The sequence below is a fragment of the Larus michahellis genome, chromosome 5 (assembly GCF_964199755.1).
Source record: "Larus michahellis chromosome 5, bLarMic1.1, whole genome shotgun sequence".
Taxonomy (NCBI): Eukaryota; Metazoa; Chordata; class Aves; order Charadriiformes; family Laridae; genus Larus; species Larus michahellis.
The window spans coordinates 81,819,378-81,844,888 of NC_133900.1; the positions used below are offsets into that span (position 1 = coordinate 81,819,378).

A 25,511-nucleotide genomic window follows, 5' to 3' on the forward strand; every position below is an offset into this window, starting at 1 on the left:
CTGTCCTTTTTTGTGAAGCAGGATGAAGAGCATGAAGCAGGACTCTCATGGGTCAATGATCAAATAGGATAAATGCAGTTATGTTGGTTTTTTAGAAGAATGTAACGATGTGATTGTGTTTTAAGAGTGCAACCAGCAGCCACCAAATAATCTTACAAGATTGGAAGGTCTCATCTTCGAGCATGTTGTAGGTAATTGCCTTGTAGGTTTTAAGTGAGGATTGCTCAACATGCTGCCCAAAGACCAAATGCAGCCTGCAGAGTCCTAAAACGTGGCCTATGGATGCCCTGTCCTTGTGACTGCAAGAGAAGGACAAAGCTGATCAACAGCAGATTATTTTGTATTGCTGACAAATGCAATCAAACATTTTCTTTTTCCCCTCTCCAAGCTGCGTGTGCAAAACAATACTATGATTATATGAGCTAACATCTTTATACTGACAGTCATAAACGAGGTAAAGGTAACCCTGCATTTTTAAAACTGCACACTGTAACTTCACCATACTGAGCTTTGGGTATTTATTTGCCTGTGTAGGTACATTGGCTGGTCAAATTATTCTCAGCCAATTCTGTCTGCACGCATTTTATTCTGGAACACATACTCCGTCAGAAAAATACATAATCCTGGAAAAAGCAAAGCATGAATGCTGGAATGACTATCCCAGAATTGTTATTCAACTTTTACCAAGCAGAGAAGGCTCTGGAGTATTTTTCACTCTATGTCGTCTTAAACAGTACAAAGTGGAAAACCCAAAAAAGCCTATCACTTGTTTGGCAAGTTGTTCATATAAATATATAAACATGTGCCTGTGTAGCAGCACCACATGCTTATTCATCTATAATTTTCAGTTGTCTCAATTTTAATCAGTAGGTTTACACCACAGAGAAAAAAAGAACTATGGATAATATTTCTTGTACTCTAGTACTGCATTTTGAAAAGTATGTTCGTTTGAGCACATGTACCTTCCAAGAGCCAATAAATATTTTTTAAAAGCAGAGTTCTTTCAAAAACAAATATTTATACTTCTCAGAGTAAAGCCTCACAAAGATAAGGATTTTTTCCCTTGGACAGGAATGTTTTAAGCACCTGCTGTTAAGGTCAAACTCTCATACACAAGAATATTACTGAGGCAGTTACATGCGTGTCAATGAGGGAGCAGCTTGCTGAACATCTGAAAACGGCATGTGAAGCCCTTCATGTTTAAACCAAAGAGTGAGACTGAAACCAGAAAGAATATCTACACATTTTCCTGCCCTTATTATTCAACAGCTGATGTAAAATAAACTTGGAAGATCTCATCCCTTTTTTAGGGCAGATAAATGTTTCCACTGGTGACTGCAACAGGACGCCTTACAACCTTGTCTGCAGGAGATATGAATCATGCAACAGATTGCTAGCTGGACAGACAGGGAGATGTTATTTCTGCTGTTGAGGTGAGGAGTAAGCACTGGTTAAGAGCAGTACGCAGAGCTGTAGGGTTGTATCTATTCTAGAAAATTCTCACTGGACTTCAGTCATCAGCAGTGGGGAACAAACAAACCATCCCCCTGGGCACCACCTCTCCAACACTTTCTGCACACCACCAGATAGTTAAATTCAAGAGTTTATCTCTTTCTGGAGGGCCACGAAGATGCTGTGACGGCTGGAGCCCCTCTGCTATGAGGACAGGCTGAGAGAGCTGGGGGGGTTCAGCCTGGAGAAGAGAAGGCTCCAGGGAGACCTTAGAGCCCCTTCCAGTCCCTAAAGGGGCTCCAGGAAAGCTGGGGAGGGACTCTGGATCAGGGAGGGGAGCCATAGGACGAGGGGGAAGGGTTTTAAACTGAAAGAGGGGAGATTTAGATGAGACTTTAGGAAGAAATTCTTTGCTGTGAGGGTGGTGAGCCCCTGGCCCAGGTTGCCCAGAGAAGCTGTGGCTGCCCCATCCCTGGAGGGGTTCAAGGCCAGGTTGGACGGGGCTTGGAGCAGCCTGGGCTGGTGGGAGGTGTCCCTGCCCAGGGCAGGGGGTGGACTAGGTGATATTTAAGGTCCCTTCCAACTCTAGCCATTCTATGATGCCATGATTCTTGTAGAGAAAATACAGAAGATATACTGGCCGTCGTTTTCCATGGCATAAGCTTAGATACGAACTAAAGGAATCTCCTTAAAATGGATCTTTAATCAACTAAGAGTTGTACATCAGGCTCTATCAAGAGCACTTCTTCGATTTAAAAAAATCTGTGTCTATCAATTTCCTCTGTCCCATCACAATGCAAAATAATGACCCCCAGTAACAGAATGAGAAGGGCGGTACGCCTAATAGTCAGGTTACATATTCCTAATTTGACTTGGGTTTAGCACCATTTGGCAAAGCCACTTGCAAATCAAAATTACTCAATTCTATTAAGAGATCTTGATTTAAAACAGATTCATTTAACTTTAAACAAATTACTGCAAATGCCTAGTTAATAAATTTATAAAAAATTATAAACAAGCAATTTATTTCCTCCTGTTTTTCAAGATCTGAGTGCCTACCCGCACTGGGGGGGGGGGAAATTCTGCGAGACACGAGACGCTCAGGGTCTCGCCCAGCGGAACCGCAGAAGCGGCAGGACAGCACGCTCCACCCAAGGACATTCCTGTCCCCTGGAACCATCACAGCCCAGTAATGCAGAAGAGGAAGCTGCTCTGGCTTTAATCACGCTGCTATTCATGAAAAGCGCTCTTCCTGGCCCGCTGCCAGCCAGGCTTGATGCGCTTAAAACTCAGTGAAGAATCTGGTCCAAACCATAATTCAAACCCAAAATGCCCAGACTGACTTTATGCCTTTAAAGTTTTGTTTATTCCTTTGGCTAGAACTTGGTTCAAGGGCAGCAATGTTATGCATGCTTTGTGTAATTATACATAAGATATATAGTATACATAGGATACAGGCATGCCATTTTTTTAAAATGAGATATTTCCATATGTTATGTTGCTGTCTGCTACTAAGGAGGTCTGCCAAATTTTTACAGTCTACTTGAACAGAAGGAAACTATTATCTTATCAGCAGTAGATCGTATTTCCCTAAAATACATGAAATTAAAATCCCACTAGAAAATCCCACAGGGAAGGGAACAGCTCCCTGACGCCCTACTGCTAGACATGAGAGAATTGGACATTTTACTACAGGATTAACAATATGTGGAAGCAATAGTCTTCCAACATCTCCCCTTGCCAAACAAAATAATAGCATCGATTGGCTCTAGAACGACCCACGTGTAAGCTGCCTTCGGTCAGACACTTGCGTTTAGGCAACACAGTTAGAAAACAAGTACTCTCAAGGGGTCCCAATAAAAAAACATGCCAGAGATGCTAGATTGCTACTCAAGAAGGACACAAACGTAGCAAGACAAGACAAAATTGTGGCATATGTTTTTCCTGAAGAGAGTATTCTCATCTATTTAAACACATGCCCATATTATTCCAGTTTGTAAACGTAGCAGAATCACCATCTCAGAAGAGAAGCTGTTCCAAGGGAAGCTGGCTGACCTGGCTCGAAATGAGACCAGAGACCTAAGATCTGTAGGAAAGATAAGCAGGGGGAAGCTGTGTGCCACAGCTAGAGCGACTGCAATAGCCCCCCTTTTTGGCAGTGATGGCACCATGTCACCTCAACATACACTCCCCAACGTAAGGGGAGTGTGCTCTTTTGCACAGACTCTGGTGCTCACTCAACCCACCACAAAGCCTATTCGATGTACTCGATGTATACCCAAGCACTCGCTGGCTCCAAAAGATAACATGAAAGCAGACATGTCACGTTCTGGCAGGTTAGGTGAGTTGTGCCATATTCCCAAACGAACCAGTACAAAGGAGGAAGAACCAGCCAGCTGGGGAAGGACCTAGACATCCTAATTTTGGCAGCAGCAAGCCTGCTTATGGATCTACTCATCCATTAGAATCTTAAGGATTGACCTACTCATCAATGCCATGCACCTTCTCCCTCATACACTAACTTACCGGAAAGTTTCCAGACCGGAAACCAGGGCTACAAGACAAGATATTGTATTATATTGGTGGTAAAATGGCCGAGTCCCCAAAAGAGGGGGGTTCTGACTGCTGCAGAAGTGTGCCGCACACAGCTGGCTGTGCTCTGGGCTGCACCATGGCACAACTCGGCTTGATCCTTACTCTGTGTCAGGGTGGCAATTTCTCTGCCTGAAATAGTACACGATGAGAAGATAACGCCATTACACCCGACATCTCTGGTTATCTTGCATCCTAATTGCAGGACTACTACCTCCAACCAAACAGAACCCCAGCTTCAAGCGACTAACACGGGCCTCAAAACCCCAAACACAACAGATGACGACATTCAGGATCCCTCATCACATTGCTTCTCCTGAACCCCAGAGGCTGAACGAAGCATGCAAGCGAAATCCAGCTTGTTTTTTCAACAGCCCCCGATGCCTTTGGTGTGGCAGGATTACATCCTGCTCCACAGAGATGGTTCAAGAAGGAGGGGACACCTGGAAAGCAGCCTACTGAAAGCAGCGTACTGAGGGGAAGCTCCTGGGCATGCAAGCCAAACTGGGGCCAGCCGCAACGAGGAATCAAGGTTTCAATGGTATCTTGCACGAAAAAGTCTCAAGACGGCACAAACGCAATCAACAACAAGCCTTTGACATATAAACATCAGAAGAGGAGAAATGGTGTCTGGTATCAACCATCACAGGATGACGCAAGTTAGCTCAGTGGTGGGTGGTGAAAGCAATTTTATCAACAACAGTACGTAATCACTATGGGTATGTTTATTCTGCAAGTATATCCCACGTTTCTTGATAAACAAACTGGCTTTCAAATCTCCAGTACTTTTCCCTGCAATCAGACAAAAATACACTTGGGGGGGGAAAAAAAAAAAAAAGAGTGCAAATATTACTTCATTGTACTGCAACTGGCATAAAAACATTGCAGGCAACCGAGACGCAAGTCTTAATGAACAGCAAAGAAGCAAACGCAGTAGCACTAGTTTCAGGGCGAAGCGCCAAGTGTTACTAGACTGGCTTAAGGAACGCACTTTACTGTTTACATACCAGAGGCTTTCTGAAAGCATTTTTTTCCCCTTATTCCTTTTACCCCACGCTTTTTAAAATCCTTAAAATTCAAACTCAAACAAGAAAAGCAATGCGTATCCACAAATTTGGGGAAGAATTCACAAACAAATATTACATCATTTCACACCGATATATTTGTTCAATAGGTACATAAAAATAAAGAATGGCACATTACAGAGACAGCAGTTTCAGTAAGACTGTGCAGCCCAACAAGGTGACATACATAGCGTCTTAAAAATGATCTAAAACATTGCTGGATACTCAAAGAAAATCACATTCTACCACATAATAAGACGGAATATGGGATCTAAAGAGAGACATGAAGGAAAATTAGGTTATTCAGAGTATGCTCTGAACCGAGCTCTCTACAGATTGTTTCCTGCCACAGAACTCGCACACAAAAAATGCCTCCTCTCTTCCAGACACCTTCTTCGCTTTCCCATAAAATAATTCTGTGCTTGAATTTGAGTAATGAGATAAAATGAGAATGTTTTCCAGCTATACTGTGCAAGCATGAGCAGATTTCCAAGAAATATTTATTCAGAGATTTTTATGAAGAAATATTGAACATGTTACCCATATGGCACATTAGTTTCCTCTAGATATTGGGTAGCATATGCTTATATATCTCAGAGTCAAATGCAGTAGAAACTCTGAGCATTTTGCTCTACATTATCCTCTAAGTAGGAAATGTTCTACCGCTATGGCTATCAGAACAAGACTTAAGACAAAGATGCCAGTATGCTCTTTACATAAAAGTCAGCAGCTAAAACCATCTTTAATGCAGAGCCTTCTCTGCTCGAGCCCTCCTTCTGCAGCCAGCATGCACCAGATTACTCTAATCCCTTCTGATAGCCAGGGGGCAGAGAAGGTACCTATAAATAAGATTCAAGATAAGATATATCCTGCACTTGGGTTTTCACCATTTGTGTTTGCTGACAGTAAAGAGTCTTCATGATTGTTTCCCAAACGCTTGCATGTCACTACTTGCTTAGAAGATGGTGATGGGTTGTGGGAACAAACAGTACACATTTATGATCATGATACACCATTTGACTCACACCCTCAAGCTTATAGTAATTGCAGACTCATGGTGGGATTTTCAGATATCTTCCTTGTCTGAAAATACAATCTGGCATACTTTCATAGAGGCAGATGTACTAGAGGCCCTGGCTGGAGCAGAGAAGAGTCAGTCTATCCACAAAAAATCCCTGTGTTAAATAAATCAGTTGCCCAGGAGTAAACTGGCATGAAAGCCTTTAAGATGACAACAAGAAATAGAATACTTGTAGTTAAAATATTGTGCTCTAAGTGTCAAACAGTGTAAGTAAACAGCTAGGCTTTGAAATTTTAAGAAGGAAGGAAACCAAGTGGGTAAACAGGGACCTCCGATGAATTCTATTCTCGAGCTAAGCAGACACAAATCCCTCTACCTCTGTGCTTCCTGATGTTTTATCATCACTGACTCAATTTTCTTCCTCTTTGTGGATGAGGATCTACTTCCTGCCCTAGTAAACTCCTCTATTACCCCCTTTTAGTATTTCAGGTGGGTAGTGATGAAGTGGGTAGGAGGAGCCCAAAATCAATTAAAAGAGATTGTAGAGCCTTGGGACAGCTGCTTAAGGGATCAAGAACGCAAGTTGTGTTCTCCTCTATCCCTTCAGTGGCAATCATGAATGAGGAAATTAACAGGAAGAGGCAAAAGGTCAACCCTGTGGCTCTGGGACTGGTGTTATCAGCAGGGCTTTGGGTTTTTTGATCAGAGGCTGCTATATGAGTCACCTGGCCTGCTGGTGGCAGGTGGAACGCACCTGTCCCAGAAGGGGAAAAGAATTTTGGGGCAGGAGTTAGCAGGGCTCATTGACAGGGCTTTAAACTAGATATGAGAAGGGAAGGGGAGATAACTGGGCCCGTCAGGAATAAACCCAAGGGAGGCATCCCAGGGCTTGAAGGATGGTGGACTAGCAAGGACTCTGGCTCTGCCATTTCATTTGAGAGAAGGGACAGATGTTTAGAAATCATGGAAGCACCTAAGAAGGGTCTGGTGGGAAATGGGGTCCACACTCACAAAAAGGTGTTGGAATCATTAGCTCATCTGAAGTGCATTTATACCAATGTATATGCGCAACAAACAGGGGGAGCTTGAAGCCATGATGCACCAGGAAAACTATGACGTAGTGGCTATCACAGAAACATGGTGGGATGTCTCACATGACTGGAGTGCCACAATCGATGGCTACAAGCTCTTCAGGAGGGACAGACAGGAAAGGAGAGGTGGTGGAATGGCCCTGTATGTTAAAGAATGCTATGAGAGCTCGGAAATCAAGTATACTGATGGTGGGGTGGAGAGTGTTTGGATTAGGTTAAGGGCCGATAAAGTTGATATTGCTATGGGAGTCTGCTATAGACCTCCCAACCAAACCAGTGAGGAGGATGAAGCTTTCTATAAGCAGCTGGGGGAAATCTCGCGGTCACTTGTCATTGTTGTTGTTGGGGACTTTAACCTCCCGGATATCTGCTGGAAATACAACACAGCTGAGAGGGAACAATCCAGGAGGTTCCTGGAATGTGTGGAGGATAACTTCCTCACACAGCTGGTAAGTGAGCCGACCAGGGAAGGTGCCCTCCTGGACCTGCTTCTTGTGAACAGGGAAGGACTTGTGGGGGAAGTAAAGGTTGGTGGCCATCTAGGGCACAGTGATCACGAGATGATAAAATTTCTGATTCTTGGAGAAACAAGGAGAGGGGTTAGTAAAACTGCCACCTTAGACTTCCAGAGGGCAAATTTTGACCTGTTCAAAAGACTGATGGACAAAATCCCTTGGGAGGCTGCCCTGAAGGATATAGGAGCCCAGGAAGGCTGGACATACTTCAAGAGAGAAGTCTTAAAGGCACAGGAGGAGGCTGTCCCCGTGTGCTGAAAAACAAGTAGGCGGGGAAGGAGACCGGCCTGGCTAAACAGGGACCTTTGGCTGGACCTCAAGAACAAAAGGAGAGTCTATGACCTCTGGAAGAGGGGGCAGGTCTCTCATGAAGACTATAAAGACGTAGTGAAGCTTATGCAGGGAGAAAATTAGGAGAGCCAAAGCGCAGCTAGAGCTCAACCTAGCTACAGCTGTTAAGGATAACAAAAATTGTTTCTATAAATTCATTAACAACAAAAGGAGGATTAGGGAAAATCTCCCTCCCTTACTGGATGCAGAGGGAAACAGTCACGAAGGATGAGGAAAAGGCTGAGGTGCTCAATGCCTACTTTGCCTCAGTCTTTAGCAGTGGAACGAGCTGTTCCCTGGGCACCCAGCCTCGTGAGCTAGGAGACAGGGAGGGGAAGCTGGACGAGGTCATCACAATTAAAGAGGAAGTGATCTGTGACCTGCTACACCGCTTGGATGCACACAAGTCTATGGGACCGGACGGGTTACATCCAAGAGTGCTGAAAGAGTTGGCAGACGTGCTCGCCAAGCCACTTTCCATGATCTACCTGAAGTCATGGCTAACAGGGGAGGTCCCAATGGACTGGAGGGTAGCAAATGTAGCACCCATCTACAAAAAAGGCAGAAAGGAGGATCCAGGAAACTACAGGCCTGTCAGTCTGACCTCGATAGCAGGGAAGGTCATGGAGCAGATCATCTTGAGTGCCATTACAAGTCATATAATGGACAACCAGGGGATCAGGCCTAGTCAGCATGGGTTTATGAAAGGCAGGTCCTGCCTGACGAACCTGATCTCCTATGACAAGATGACCCGATTATTGGATGAGGGAAAGGCTGTGGACATTATCTACCTAGACTTTCGAAAAGCATTTGACACTGTCCCCCATAGAATTCTCATGGAAAAACTGGCGGCTCATGGCCTGGATGAGCATACGATCTGCTGGATCAAGCACTGGCTGGATGGGCGGTCCCAAAGAGTGGTGGTCAATGGAGTTAAATCCAGCTGGCGGCCGGTCACAAGTGGTGTCCCTCAGGGCTCGGTGTTGGGACCATTTCTGTTTGACATCTTTATTGATGACCTTGATAAGGACATAGAGTGTATCATCAGTAAGTTTGCAGACGACACCAAGTTAATCGGGAGTGTTGATCTGCATGAGGATAGGGAGGCTCTACAGAGAGACTTGGATAGATCGGATCAATGGGCCAACGCTAACGGTAGGAGCTTCAACAAGGCCAAGTGCCGGGTCCTGCACTTGGGCCACAACAACCCCATGCATTGCTACAGGCTTGGGGCAGTGTGGCTGGAGAGCTGCCTGGCAGAAAAGGACCTGGGGGTTCTAATTGACAAGCGGCTGAACATGAGCCAGCAGTGTGCCCGGGTGGCCAAGAGGGCCAATGGCATCCTGGCTTGTATGAGAAAGAGTGTGACCAGCAGAAGGAGGGAGGTGATTGTCCCCCTGTACTCACCACTGGTGAGGCCACACCTTGAGTATCCTGTGCAGTTTTGGGCATCTCAATATGAGAGAGATATCAAGGTGCTGGAGCGAGTGCAGAGGAGGGCAACGAAGCTGGTGAAGGGCCTGGAGAATAAATCTGATGAGGAGCGATTGAAGGAGCTGGGACTGTTTAGTTTGAGGAAGAGGAGGCTGAGGGGAGACCTCATCACTCTCTACAACTACTTGAAAGGACATTGTAGAGAGGTTGGTGCTGGTCTCTTCTCACAGGTAATTAGCGATAGAACAAGAGGGAATGGGTTCAAGCTGCAGCAGGGTAGGTTTACACTGGACATTAGGAAAAAATTCTTCCCAGAAAGAGTGGTCAGACACTGGAATAGGCTGCCCAGGGAGGTGGTGGAGTCACCATCCCTGGATGTGTTTAAGAGTTGTTTAGATGTGGTGTTAGGGGATATGGTGTAGGGGAGAACTTTGTAGAGTGGGGTTGATGGTTGGACTCGATGATCCCAAGGGTCTTTTCCAACTTAAATGATTCTATGATTCTATGAAACAGTGGTAGAAAGTCTGTGGGAAAGGTGCATTCATGCTTCCAGAGTGGACAATTAAAACTAAGTAGGGAAGAGCTGCAGAAGCAGAGAAGGTAGATGTCCAACTCGTTTTTGAAGAAAAGTGCTGGGGGTGAAGGGCAGGGAGAAAAATCATCATACTGAATGCAAAATCCAGAGTGGCAAAAAGAAAATTACGTGATGGACTGAAATACTACTGGGCTAGGAGTAACTATTCCTTCCCATCCTTATCTTTTAAATACTGTCATTCAGTACCTTTCTATTACTTTTGCCACTAAACATTACCAACAGGAGAGTACTTATTTTGTAGGTTAACTAGATCAATGCAGTGAAGAAAACAAACACTTGCCGGGCTATTCCTGAGCCTGAAAACAAGAACTGGAAGTAAAGGGGATAAATTACTTAGGAATACGTAGGGTGCTGAAGGCAAGGCAGAACTTATGATCCAGGATTCCCTCAGACTCTTCATGTCAAGTCAGACGTGGAAGTTTCCCTTTCTTGCTCCTATCACCTTTGCAGCCGTTCATCTACACACATCCCATGGAATTATTTGGTTCAGAAAACCTGAGCGGCTGGGGGGAGGCAGAGGAGGTAGGGAATGACAACTCACACACCTCAGGATGCAGAGTGCTGCCCCTTTGTTTTCTGTGTTTACTACACATCCTCACACTGACACAACTGGAGGGCAGGAACTGGAGCAAGCCATGACTGCTGCTTCGGCTGGCACCACCACCACACCTGGAAATCACAGCCTCAGAGTCACTGCTTCCTGGCAAGCCTGCATGGGGCGCGGAACCGATGAAAGTTCAAGGGTGTCATTTCAAAACACCTTTAAACCAACGCTACCACAAAAAGCAGCTGTCCCTCGTCTCTTCCACCTGGCTGTTCATTCATCTCTCCAGGTCACCTTCCCTCTCTCGCTTGCATAAAGAGGGGTGTGGAAAGGAGAACAAATAGTGACTTTCCCCCCCCCCCACCCCGCCCCATACCGGATTAGTTTCAACTCGAATCAGTTCCCTGATCTGATTCACTGTCTGGCCATGCAAGCATTCATGCCAGTATAAGCAAAAACATTGCAGGGACAGAACAAAAGGCCAGAGGTAGCAATAGAGCAGGACCAATTCTTTCAGAGATTATATCAGCTTAAAAGTGTTTGCAAATCCAGGCTCTAAGAGCATAAATGTTTGCATCTCAGCCACTTAATACCTGATGTTGAAAACCCTGCAAGAAGAATTGAAAAAATGTGAAAATGATGACTTTGCCTGTAGATATACAAAATGGAGTAATAGGTTTGTGTTAGTTTTGTTATTGCCTTGAGTTCCTAACCACATTATTTAGCAAAATTAGTAAATTTTAGCAAATTAGACGCCTGAAGCAGAGTACACAAAGGCAATGAGGATTATAAGGGTGAACAGCATAAACGAAAAAAATCTTTGGACTCTCCCAAACCACAGTAAGAAGGATTCTGCAGGAAAGGAACTCCTCCATCCCTGGCCACCAAATAATATCCCTTCAGTCATCCCTCTAAAGGGCGCTACTGAACCACAGGGTAAGCATTTAGGTTCTTATGGTATTAGCTACCCACATCATATGCACGTTCTGCCTTGCCAGATGGCCTGTAATCTGGTCTCCCTTGAAGCTGAAAGCATCACATTAAAACTCCTAATTGGGGTAATATATTCATAAAGTAATGACCTCAGTCAGTGTTTCTCAAAGTGGGTTACGTCATCCAACAGGATCCTGAGAAAGTTCCAAGGCAATCAGTAAGAGCTAGAAAAAAACCCCAACTGCATTTGAAAAAAACCTCATAGAAATATATAAAATTATAGAAAATGTGTGATGATAATAAAACCAAATTATACTTAAACATATTGACACCCAAAGCAAGTTCCTCAAGTCTGAGGGAGTGTTGTACAACTGCAGACTGCTCACAGCCAACTCTTACCCCTCTCTGTGGAGGAGAAATTGAGTTTCCACTGGCAGTTAAGGCAAGTAGGCTTTTCTCAGGTTTATATGGGAAAAGGGAAGGTAAAAGACTAAGACAAGTAATTACACAAATGGGGAAAATATTTAATTTAAAAAAATAATATTGATTTAAATAATTTTTGAAAAATTGACACTACAGAAATTTGTTAGAATTTTTAGAACTTTTGTTTTTCAAGAAAGTCCAGTACTGCTTTCTTGAAATCAGTGTGAGTTTTGCCAATATCCACCCTTCAAGAGGAGCAGAATTAAGTCCCGCACCAACAACTAACGGAAATTGCATCCTTAACATTTTCGACCTTGAGTTTTTAACACAAAAGGAGGGAATAACCGTCAATAAGACCTTCTGAATTTACAGTCTGTCGCGCTACGGTCTAGCCTGCTGCTCATAGGTTATTGGGTTGGTTTGAGAAATTTAACAAGATTGGTCAGTTTTACTACAACGGCTCCAAAGTCCTGTGGACAGCCTGAAACTTCACAGTTGTATCAAATGTAGCTTTGTACAGAGGCACACAGTAGGAATAATATTAGAAAGGGAAACAATAAAGAGGCCAGGCAATAGAGAAGCTGTTCAGAATAATTAATTATGGGATGCAGGAGGAGAAAATCAATGGGCTTTCTCTCAAAACAGTTTTCTGAAATTAATTCAGCCAGAAGGCAGCAAACATGGAACGTCTTTAGTCACCTCTCCCTACCTAACACATGGAAGCAGATTTCTTCCCAAGGCGCTACCCCTCAAGTTGCTATTTACGGGTCCTAAATTTCGCTTTATCCAACCTGATTTTCAGGCATCTATCCATTTGGTCCTCCTCCTAGCAGTGGGTACGCTTTTTCTCCCTCATTGGGCTTCTTTGTCCAGTAAAAGAGAGAATTAATCCAATTATAATCGATACAGGTAAAAGAGCAAAGGAGTCTTCCTTGTTCTAACATAGCCACTCTCCTGAGAGAATTTAAACAGTTCAAATCCAAAGAGCATATTGAACACATCTGAATTATTACACCACTAATAAAGCAGTAAGCAGGGGCAAAACCTGCTTTCTAGAAAGGCTTTTCCCCCCCCTAATTATTAGTGTTCTCCATACTAGAGATTTCAAGAGCATCAAAACAATACATGTACCCCAGTCAGATGAAGTTACAATCGTCACATTTGGCGCAGACAAACGATCTACTCATGAGAATCTCAGGCAGTTTACCTCCCAGAAACCCAAGAGTACTCTCAGCACAACATTTTGCAAAATACAGTGTACAAAACTAAAATATGCCACTTTACAAAATAAGAAGTTTCACTGAAATTGCTACAAAGCAACACATACATTAATATAACAGGAATCGAATGCACTACTGAACAATGGATGGAAACCACTTTAAGTAGACCAAAGTCCAAAGTACACCATTTTGTCATCCATCATACGCATTAACATAATATAAAGAAACCTAGCTAATTGTCCCAGCCACAGAAAGACACGTGTACAGATGATATATACAACTCTTCTCTATTAAGTGGAAGCATTAGTGTTTGCAGTATATTAACAATTTTCAAGAGAATTCCAAGACAACGCTGTTCAAGCCTCAACATCTTACATGTGTGTGAAGCAGAACTTCAACTCATGAACAGCTTATAATATTCAGGAACTCGCCTTCAACGCACAGAAGTAGCACTTAAAAGTAAAGAAAATATTTAACCTCTTTGGAAAAAAAAAACAGGCAAGAAAGCTACAAGACAGATTTTTAGAACTGATTAAAGGTTTTGAGCATGCATGAAATAAAAGAGGACGATTATCAGAGCAGCAATCTGAAAGCACTTTCAAAACACCCAGAAACACAGACTGCTCAAATTTTTATAGCTTTAAGTTTTATAGTTTTGGCCAAATCAGAAGCTAAAGACGAATTTCCTCTGATAATAGCATTTAGATTCAGAAGCAAATCCTTTACTTTCTTGACCTTTTGAATTCAATCAAGTATGTCCCTATTTTTTGAAGTTCAGGAATGTTTAACACCCCACATAAAATTAGAGGACTCTCATTGTTATTCCAATAAAGCAGGGCTATAAAAGCCCAAAGGAAGTTATGTGGTGGGATTCAGTTCAGGGTTAGGTGTGTATTTCATAGAATGGCTCGAGCTGGAAGGGACCTTAAAGACCACCTAGTCCAACCCCTGTGCCATGGGCAGGGACACCTCCCACCAGACCAGGTTGCTCCAAGCCCCGTCCAACCTGGCCTTGAACCCCTCCAGGGATGGGGCAGCCACAGCTTCTCTGGGCAGCCTGGGCCAGGGGCTCACCACCCTCACAGCGAAGAGTTTCTTCCCAATATCTCATCTAAATCTCCCCTCTCTCACTTCAAAACCGTTACCCCTCGTCCTGTGGCTCTGCTCCCTGATCCAGAGTCCCTCCCCAGCTTTCCTGGAGCCCCTTTAGGGACTGGAAGGGGCTCTAAGGTCTCCCCGTAGCCTTCTCTTCTCCAGGCTGAACCCCCCAACTCTCTCAGCCTGTCCTCACAGCAGAGGGGCTCCAGCCCTCTGAACATCTTCATGGCCTCCTCTGGACCTGCTCCAACACGTCCATGTCCTTCTTGTGTTGGCCCCAGAGCTGGAGGCAGCACTGCAGGGCGGTCTCCCCAGAGTGGAGCAGAGGCGCAGAATCCCCCCCCTTGCCCTGCTGCCCGGCTGCTGGGGATGCAGCACAAGGCGCAGTTGATTTTCTGGGCTGCGAGCACACATTGCTGACTCATGTTGAGCTTCTCATCCACTGGTACCCCCAAGTTCTTCTGGGTAGGGCTACTCTCAATCCATTCTCTGCCCAGCCTGTATTTGTGCTTGGGATTAGCGGTGTTCAATAAGCACAGCAGATATCTAATGTCCCATTCCAGTTATCAGAGTTCCAGTCCAACCCAACCAAAGGAGCTTAAATTAGCTCATCTTCAAAGCAGATGCCCAACCAGTCGGCTACTTCACACTTCACATTACGCTGACTGTATTGGCTAGATAACTATTGACTACAAAAGCAGCTTAGACATCAAGGTTGATTCACTTGTCCATACATTTGAGATAGCATGGGGTAACAAGCCTTGTCTCTAGTTTTTTTTTCCAGAAGACCATTGGTCTCTTAATGTCCATGCCATATCTGCTGAACTTATGGAGTTGTTCCTGATAACCTAAAGCATCTCAAATGGCCATAGATACCTTACTGTTTTTTAAGTACACAGCACTGCTATCATAGATGCAGGCACCTATATTCAGGTATTGATCTCAAATGGAATCTCTTCTTTTATGTTATTAAAGACAATTTCTGAGAAAATAGAAAAAGGTATGAATTAATATGGAGTAATAAATGCATAAAAAGAAGATAGAAACACTTTCAGGAATATATTCATTTCAGTAAGTCTAACAAGCACTGTATTTCAAATTTTGCTATAGTTTTGTATGGTTTAGACATAATTCCCATGCAATTAAAAATATATGTAGAAACAGATGTAGTCATTTTGTACCAGCAGATTTTCTTGTAAGCCTTTTAAAGCCAATAACATTACACCAAAGGGCAAATATTCCTCAGCATTTTGATTCCCCACTCCCTTTCCAATTACTCCAAAATATAGCATTATTTATAGCCTGAAATGTATTCTAGAACATTCCCAGAACTGCAGTGCATTTGCCAGACCTCATATACAAGTTACAAATACCCGCCACGCTCCATGCTACCTTATCTACCATAGTTCTGAAGCCAGTTTTTGTTACTTGTTTGAGACTCTGCCAGTGCGTGTTGCTGAATAGCCAAACATCCTACACTTTACAGGTACTAACAGACATAAACCATCTTTACTTACTACACATTATATGGACTTCTTCCACAGAAAAAGATGAAGAGTTGTATGAATAATTTTGAGCCAGCTATAATGCATCTGCAACCATCCCCAACAAATCCATGCACACAAATGGGATCATTTGTCTGCTGAAAATCAGAAACTGGTAGTTTAACTATACTTTTCTCACAAGAAATCTTTCCCTGCTCCCAGTCATGCTTTAGAAGCTTCTCAGGAAAGTCTAATCAAGGTGCGCCTTCTTATATAACCACTATTTGAATAAATAAATTGAAAAATACTTACGGTTGATGTGATCAATATAGTATACACCAATCTGAGGATCATACGCAGCTTCCCATCCCCATGGCAGTTCATCCCCAACACAATCCGCAAATGACAAGGGCTTTGTTAACCTAAAAACAAGGGAACAACTTAATGGCATAGCTTTTCTCTATCTCTATCTCATAGAAAGATAGCAGGGAGAAAAGAGAGAAAAATTTTTTCTCACTCTTAAAGTTTAGGCTCTTGATGGTTTTTGCCCTATTCCATCCTTCTGAATTCATTAACTCCAAGAACATAATGTAAGTTATTGCAAACACTTTTCAGTACGGGCACTCAAGTGAGAAATTCACTGCAACATCTTTCACATTTGACAGCTTAAAATTAAACAACAACCAATAGCTTGTGAAAAAGAAAAGAAAAGTCTACACTCCTATTTGTCCCGAAGAAGTGGACCCTTCAACCTTAAGTCTGTGATGAAAGCCCAGGATTTCAAGGCTGTCATCTCTAATGACCACAGACGAGAAACTCAGAAAAGAGCACACAACCCTCTAAGATGCAGTTAGCAGCACTTACCAATCCACATACTTGAATAAAACAAGCAGCAGTGTGGAGAAGGAGTGCATAGAGTAGACATTTTATAAGTAACATTTAATGGGCCTTCAGATGTTCAGATGGTACCTTTCTAGGAAGACAGACAAAGTTTTTCATTTTAATAATGGAGCACCTATTTGTTATAAGACATAGATTGATAACAATAATACACGGGCTCTTTTCCAACTGAAGCTGAGCAAAGCTCTACATCGCCATACTTTTGCCACCTTTTTTTTTTTTTTAAATGAGTATTAAGTTTCCTGTTGATAAAACCACAGATAAATGCCACGTCTCATCTACTGATATATTTAATAGGAAGACAAGAGATTTAAAGTTTTATTGTCACCATAGTGACAATAAGATTAGTGCATATCCAGAGTTAAAAAAATAAATCCTCAGAGTAAGATTATCAAGAGCAATTTGTGGGACACGTGAGCATCACCTCCTTTGCTCACTGCTGCTTAAGTTCTATCACCTAAGACTGTTTTTTCATCTCATCTTCTAAACTCTATACAAATAAAAAGCTAACAGTCTGATTCATGTATGCTTTTCTGTGTTTCAGTATTTTTTCTTTAATTAGTTTCTGACCAAAAGAAACTGGTTTATTGACATTTTTGTGAGGAATGAAAGAGGATAGTACATTTTACTTTCTACAAAATGAATGGCCTTTTTTGTGTAGAAAACACTACATAGAAAAGACTTTACAAAACTATTGAATTAGATTTTTCTTAGAGCTGAGGAAACAGAAATTTGAGCACAGGTTTGATTTAGAAATCATTGTCCCACAAATATATTATTACTATTATTATTGATGGATCTGACCTGTCAATTCTTTAAGTAGGGCAACACTTTATTCCCCCAAACTAGGGTTGCAGAATTTACAAAAACCAAGCTCTTACAATCCAAAATCTCTGCAGAGTGTAGATCGATTAATTCTTTTAAAATTTCTTCAAGGTTTACAACAATCCTATGAAGGTTACTAATGCTTAATTTTGAGGTCCTGAACAAATGCACAAATAAGGCAAGTTTGCTAATTCATTGCCACTTACAAACTGCTGTGCAAAACCACTAAACGTGCTGAACACTATTACAAAATTCAGGCGAGATTAACAATGTGGGATTACAACTGGATCACTAGGATATAAAATATGGACTGTAAGTAGCACAAGCAAGCGGTGAGAAAAGTCCTGTTTACTGGGAGAGGTTCTCCACGAGAATGGCCAGCCACATATACTTTTCTCAGTTGAGTGACAAGGTGTAGCTTCTGTAGTACCTGTTCTTCTCAACCGTAACCCACTATATGCTGCCTCACAGTCCAAAAGCTCCTTTTCTAAAGAAAATCTTAAACGGACATGACCTATCCTCCTCATTATGGTGCAGGAGAGGACATCCCACCAAAGCTGTATGGGGTAAACTCCCTGGCGATCTCCAGGGAGAGACCAGGTCTGTAGCAAGCCAAGTCTACCCTTTGTATCGTCTCCCACTGCAGACATACATTTTTAAATCCAGACATGGCACTGCTCTGAGTGAAGCTGCTCCAAGAAGGAGCTCTCCACAAACCCCAGCCGTGTCCGGGATGGCAGCTGCGCCATGTGTGGGCTAATGACTGCCCACAAAGCACTGCCATGCCCAATACATGCACCCAAATGCTACCTACTCATACTTACCAACATCAAGTGAGCTGGAGAGGGACCCTTGACAAAGGCATGTAGTGATGGGACAAAGGGTAATAGCTTCAAACTGGAAAAGGGTAGATTTAGACTGGATATCAGGAAGAAGATTTTCACTATGAGGGTGCTGAGCCCCTGGCCCAGGTTGCCCAGAGAAGCTGTGGCTGCCCCATCCCTGGAGGTGTTTAAGGCCAGGCTGGATGGGGCTTTGACCAACCTGGTCTAGTGGGAGGTGTCCCTGCTCAGGGCAGGGAAACTGGAACTTGGTGATCTTTAAGGTCCCTTCCAACCCAAACTATTATATGATTAGCGTTTTGTTAGAGCTAGACAGAAAGAGATGGCTCTTAGGAAAGAAGGAGAAGCCTATTAAAGCCAGGATAATGCACACAGTCCCAGCTTCAGCTGGGCTGCCTGCAGCAGACTGCACCCAGGGTACCCATGTCAGGGAGTCCCCAGGCCACTACTGCTCCAAGAGAGCATCACTCACATAAAAGCAGCAGCCCCTTGGTGAGTTTAGTTCCTCACGTCAACCTGTGCCAACTACAAGGGCACATCTTGCTGTGAACAAAGTCCTGCCTCAAATTAGATTACAAATGTGGATTTTCATTAAACATCTTAAACTGAATAAAAATAAATGTTCAACATCATCCTTAACCTTAACATTATAATATTAACTCAAAACACAAGTCTTGTAGTTCAAGTAGAAAAAAATATTTGAAATACCATATAGCAGAGTAGGAATCATAACAAAAACCCGTATCAACATGGCCAGATGGTCTCTAATAAATTCACTCAGAACTCTGCATAAGCATTCAATACTTTCACCAAAGATATACACCACAGTCAGCAACAACCACAGGATGTGATTTTTAAACCACCTCTACAGGAATTATCCAAACCCAATATTATCCTGGCTTTTCATTTGCACTCCACACCGATTTTACTTCTAATCAAATACTGACTTCTTCCTATTATAGCACTTTCTGTAGGTCAGACCACAGACACTCTGGCCATGGGGACATTCCGTCCAGGTGTTATCACCTGTCAGAAATCAGACACCATGAGAAAGAATAGCAGCTGCTCTCTCATCCCAGACACTCCATAAATTAAAGTGACACTAAAAAACTGCGGAAAAGTACTTGAAAGAAGAGGAGGGAGGCAGAGGCCCCGAAATACAGGCAGTACTGGACGAATTATTCTATAAATTCTACTCTGCTGGATCATGCTTGGACATCGCAGCCTTAAGACCTGAACTAGGTCAGGAGAACTGCTCCTGAGTAGATATTTAAAACACAAAAATGTTTGTACATAACATGATCACAATTACTTAAGAGCGTTACATCACCACGACTCTCTTTTTTGTTCCGGAGTCTTTTAATAGCATAAGAGTTTTGAGCCCAACACAGACTTTTACAATCCAGTAGCATTCAGCACAAGGTGATACCCAATTGCTTAGGGCCTGCAGAACTGTCTCCACATAAACAGTATTTTCAAAAATCCTTTCAAAATACACATGGCAAATGGATGAGATTAACATGACATGAAGATAAGTAAAATGCAAGAGAAAATTTGCAAGACAAAAGTTGAAAGGAAAGAGAGTTACAGGATGTAATTGGAAAGGAAATAATACTTAGAGCAAGGACTGAAGGAATCTTGTCTGTGTGAAGATCATTATCATAACCTATGATAGATGGATTGCCATTACATTCATTAACCGTGACCCAAGAAAAATGAGGTTTATTGCACCATCATAGAGGATTAAGTGCTGACTCTCAGGGCACTGATATTCTGAAGTAGTTTATAACACTTTTTCAGTTTGTAGTCATCAATTTACATGTTCTTAGAAGAATGCCGATACTCTAAAAAGGATGACTTAAAGTCCACAGTTAGTATACTATGAAGTCTAATTATTTAACAAAACATGGGTTTTTTTTTAAATGCATGTCATTAATCTCAAATATTCTCACCTATGGGGATTTATTTTAACCTTATAGAACTCCTTCCAAGTGAAGACTAATTTATTAGCCTTTGTCTCTCATATAACATTTTTATCTACTCAACCCTATATGGCAGCAACACTCCCATTTCAGCATAGGGATTGAAATGTACTCCCTGGCCACGAGAACACAAAGCAGGTGTGTGTAACTACAAGTGGCTACTCTTAAGAAAACCAGGAAACATTCTGTAATTCCATTATGTAAACACTATATAATCATGTTATTGCCAATCACTTCACAGATGCCCTGGGAAACATAGGAGACAAATACAGCTTACAAATTGAGAAGTAGTATTACCACCTCAAATCCACATTTTTCTTTAAAGTTTTCAAAATACAAAGATAGCTAAGATCTTAAAATGCAGATTCTACAATGATATATGTTATCATTAATAGTTGCTATTGCATCTGCAGCCATGCCTATAAGAATGTCTGTGTATGCATCTAAAGAGGATGATGATACTGTAAAATGGAACCGTAACTACAGTCTGATGGATTGTCCATGCAATATTGTTCCATTTGGACAACTTGCTTGATGCACTCCCTGGACCACAAAAATACATACAAGAAAGGCTTCTTCCTAAGGCCGGGGTCCACGAAAAATGAGAAATTTACTACATATACTAGTGAATGCTATCTTTCTGTCAAGATCCAGGCAGCCCACAGCACTTCACAGTTCTGTGATCTGAGATTATCAATGTGCAAGTTCTTAAAGATGTGTATGCATATACATGTGTATACACACACACATATACACCCACACGCTATTTTCAACACACTGTTCTACGGAAGAGTAATGCTGCGTTCCTTTTCTGACTCCTTTTTTTCTCCAAAATCCATTCAGAATTAAGTTAATTGTAACATTGAACCAGAAGTTATCCATATCATGATTAGGACTCTATGAATAGGAAACTCTGGACTTTGGTCTTTGCTCCCTTTTAAACTTGGCAGATACCAGCATCACTGACCTCCTTAGCATACTTTAAGACCTGATTTTATCCAGACGTTGAAGGACTATGTTTTGCTTAGATAGAACGATTTAGATTAAATTTGTAAGACTGATTTATTGTGGTTTATAATAGATGTGGTGCAGGGTGTGGGGAAGAGAGAAAGGCTACAGTGGGCAGGTATCAGAAAATGGAGGAGGCGGGGAGGAGGGGGAAGAGACACAGACCAAAAAAAACAAACCACAACAAATCTGAGACTTCTTTTCCTCAATTAGAAAGGAATAAAATGCAGATTGGTAACGGGTACATAAATATCTGAGATTTACGAACAGGTTCATCTTAATCTCTTTCAAAATGACTTCCAAGAATACGTCCTTTGCTGTGTGGTGCTTGACCTACAGTCAAGACTTGTAATTTTGAATTCAATTATAACTACAGTCAACACTCAACTTCTATAGCAACTTCAACATGCATTTGAAAACTGTCTCCAAATCCCAATTATCCCCTATTCAAAATGACCTTATGCTCTTTGCCACATAGCAAGTTATTGCGTGACACTTACATGAAGTGTTGTACTGATTAAATTTCACACTCATTCTCATGTATAATGAGGTACATCACATTATTTATTTTCTCTTACAAGGTAGTAACGCACTAGTACTTTTTCTAGACAGAAACTTTTCTGAAAAATGTGCCTCTTCTCCACACTCTAGGATTTGATTTGAGAAGACAAAACAAAAGTTACTATTTAGATGTGTGGGAATGAGCATCTATTAAAACATACCAGAAGAAACTCAAGGACCACATGCACACTCACCTGGAATCTGGCTGATTTAACTACCTACACCATTACAGAAGGGCGTACAGATGACTTACCAATGACACAATACAACAGTAACACAAAAAATTTCCTCTGAGCACTTCCCCACAAATATTTTCAGTTAGCACAGAATAGGAACATATAATCAGCGTAATTTCTTATTTTGTAAAAGGATGACTGAAAGTATTTAATTCTTATTTTGATCCAGTAGCTCAAGACCAGCAAAAGTAAAAATTTAAGGGGAAAGGAATGTATAAATAGAAGAAAAATGTTCTTGATTCTTCACTAGAACTCCTGAATTTGTGCTCCAGTTGGATCTTAAAATCAATTCAATTCTTACCCAACTTTCTAATGCTATAGGCATTGTGACTTTGAAGATCTATAAACATGTCTTCTAATCCCATCCCAAACAGCCTCCCAAACATGGATTTTACTTACTTCAGGCACCCAAGATGGATTTCTTATATAAAACTCAGAGGTGCAATTCATCTCATTACCTTCAGAAGTTAGTTATCTAACCTGAATTACTCCTTTAGGTTCCCTAGAGAGGCTGATTCAGCACGTCTATTTAGACTGAAGAGGAATCACACTGAAGGGTTCCCTCTTTTTCTAATGACCACAGGAGGAGTCTGAATGCAGGCTCCTTAGCCTATACAAGGTAACTAAATTATAAGCGGGATGAATGCTGTGCCAGGCAGCAGACAGAGTGCATACAGAACGGCAAAAGAGACCGAGCTGTAGCTCCACGTTGCAGGTCAGAGTTAAAGAGAGGCATTGCCGCTGCCTATGGCTGAGGTCAGGATCCATTCACAGCGTGAAAGTTACATCGGGAAGACAATTTCCTCTTCTGCAAATTACAGTGGCTGAAGCTGCAACAGAACACATTTACTTTCTATTAATAATACTGCTGTCACTTTCCTACCACTTAAAAAGTGGTAACCAGGCCATTTACCTGTGCAAAGGGGCAGAATTTGCATGCCCATAAAACACCCTCTTGCCATATTCTTTGTTCATTCAATTCTATAAACTAGCAAATCCCATGCACAACCTCTCTCTCTCGTAAAAGCTCATTCATGAGTCTGTTGACGGGATTTCAGCTTCTAAACACCATGTTCTTAACACAGTAGTGCCTCCGGTTCAGCTACCAGGCCAAGACATTATGTACAGCCTTTGAATTGCTTAGGTACATTCTCTTTTAATAAGGGTATTATTAAGAAATACTGCCACTTTATTACAAGTATTATTTTGAAAGAGTAGCTAAGCGGACATCAGTACCACATTAGAACACATCAAACAAGGAGTAGCAGGGTGGCAGCTCCGGTTTTAGAATAGTGGTGTGAAATAAATAAATACGGTAAGGTCATGCATCTGTTTACCTTGTTCACAAGATGTGTGCAACCAAATGTTAACAGATGCCTATAATTAAAAGGCAGCAAACACGCACGTTACCTTTTCCACACCAATACAGAATTACTAAGAGTAGTTCAAACTAAATGTCACCCCATTCCTTAATTATGAAAAATTCTCAATAACATTAAATTATGCTCTTTTATGCTGATAGCCACTAGCATGTGCAGCGTTAATCTGCTTGTTTCATATTACACATGCACACACACAACAGCATAGGTTTGCAGTCACAGGTTCCTAGCATTTACATGGAGAAGTCAGCAGTACATGGATAATGCCATTCCCTCCCCTTTTTGCGCCATGACTGAATACTCAAAAAACTAACCACAGGGAATAAAGTCACAGCAGAGTCATACACTTTTAGGAGACAAAGATCTATTAACTCCATCAGTAAGAATTTCCTGGACACATTTAATGAATTTGCACTTGTTTTCCAGATTTCAGATCATTTTGCTCCTGGTAACACAGAGATGGGTAAAACAGTCAAATTTTTATTAAAAAAAAAATGGGAACTTGAGATATTTGGGCACTGATTCTAGTTTTCTAAAAAGACATACAGGTATAGTATGGTATTTAATAGCTTGCAATGTCTATCCTATGATTCTTTTAAGCCCTTGAACACTTGCGACAGGCAGCAGGCCTTAAAGAAATAAACTTCTTGGGTTTTAGAGGGTTTTCTTGGAAAATGAAAATGTACACACATGCAGATAGGGGGTTATAATAAGCGACATACATCAATAAGTTCACCACCTTACAGCAACACAGAAGAGCTGGACATTATTTGGGCATATAACACTGGGCTAATGGGCTCTTGCAATGTTTTACACACTCAAAAACTTGGTTTCCAGTATTGAACTTGTACTGACAGTGGTTTACAACATCTCCCATGCTGCAAGTGAGCTGTGGGTTCATGTAGACGGGACTAGGCGACATTCAATGATGTTTCAGGGATCATCTAAGACTTCCAAAAATACAATTTTCATTAAGACTCTCGTCTAGCGAGCCAGCAGCCCAGGCGAACACAACATTGTGTTCAGGAAGCACATGAAGATCAAGCAGAGACTAAAATCTAATAATTTTCGGTCCTCGTAGAGTTTGGGGTTTTTTTAAATCTTTCTAGAGTACTGAACAAGCTGTTTCTTCTCTGTAATTTAGGTGAAGTACTCAAGGCTGATTTGGAATGCTTTGCTAAAAAGGGCTGTGAAATAACAAGCTGATACCTCAACCAATGCCTGGTTTTGGAGACAAGAACTAACTACAACACACAAATGTACTCCATTCCTCAACTGTTTTCCAGGAACCACTCTTCTTAATTTAATTCAACATTTAATTGCCAGGGCCAGGATAAAAACAAACCTTTCTGCAACCTCCCTACAACAAAAAATCCTAAATTCAATATATTTATACATCGCTTACGAAACTTGTACATCAAAAACCAGAAATCTGGCAAAGTTCTTAGTTTCAAATATCTGTTACAAACATAACCATTTTACGCCAATACAGTCATATATTTACCAGAAAAGATGCATTGTACATTGAGAGCAACAAGTTCTTTAAAACAAAAATCTGCTTATAACTGCAAAGAATGTGATTCCACTTATTTTAACAGCAGCACAAGGAAGTCTTCAAAAACACAACCTGATAACAAAAATAGCTGAACAAAAAAAATCCCTACAGAATGAATGCTATCCCTCTAGACAAATAAAGGACATCTATTTGGGGTTTTTTTTTTGCCTTAGAGGGGCCAGTAAAATCTGCAGAAGTAGTGAACCAAACTAAAAAACAAGAAACCCAACACGTAAACAAAGGCGCGGGGAGGGGGGGAGAGATGGGGTAGTGGGGTGTGTTAAACCAAAGTAAATTAAAAAAACATAAGCGTCTGTACTTCTCACACACAGACACATAAAAGGAAGTGAGTGAGCAGAGAACACACAACTTAACATTTTAAGATTTCAGTACAGGAGGCAGAAGATGGAGGGAGGTGAGCACAGAG

At 41.8% G+C, this 25,511-nt stretch overlaps 1 protein-coding gene across 1 annotated transcript in view; it reads right to left on the reverse strand.

Annotated features, from left to right (window-relative positions):
- Positions 1-25,511, reverse strand: part of WWC2 (WW and C2 domain containing 2) — a 107,309-nt gene that overhangs the window by 55,526 nt on the left and 26,272 nt on the right. Inside the window, exon 2 of the mRNA XM_074588360.1 lies at positions 16,109-16,218. Within this exon, the coding sequence (XP_074444461.1) occupies positions 16,109-16,218 (110 nt within the window). The remainder of the gene's footprint in view (positions 1-16,108; positions 16,219-25,511) is intronic.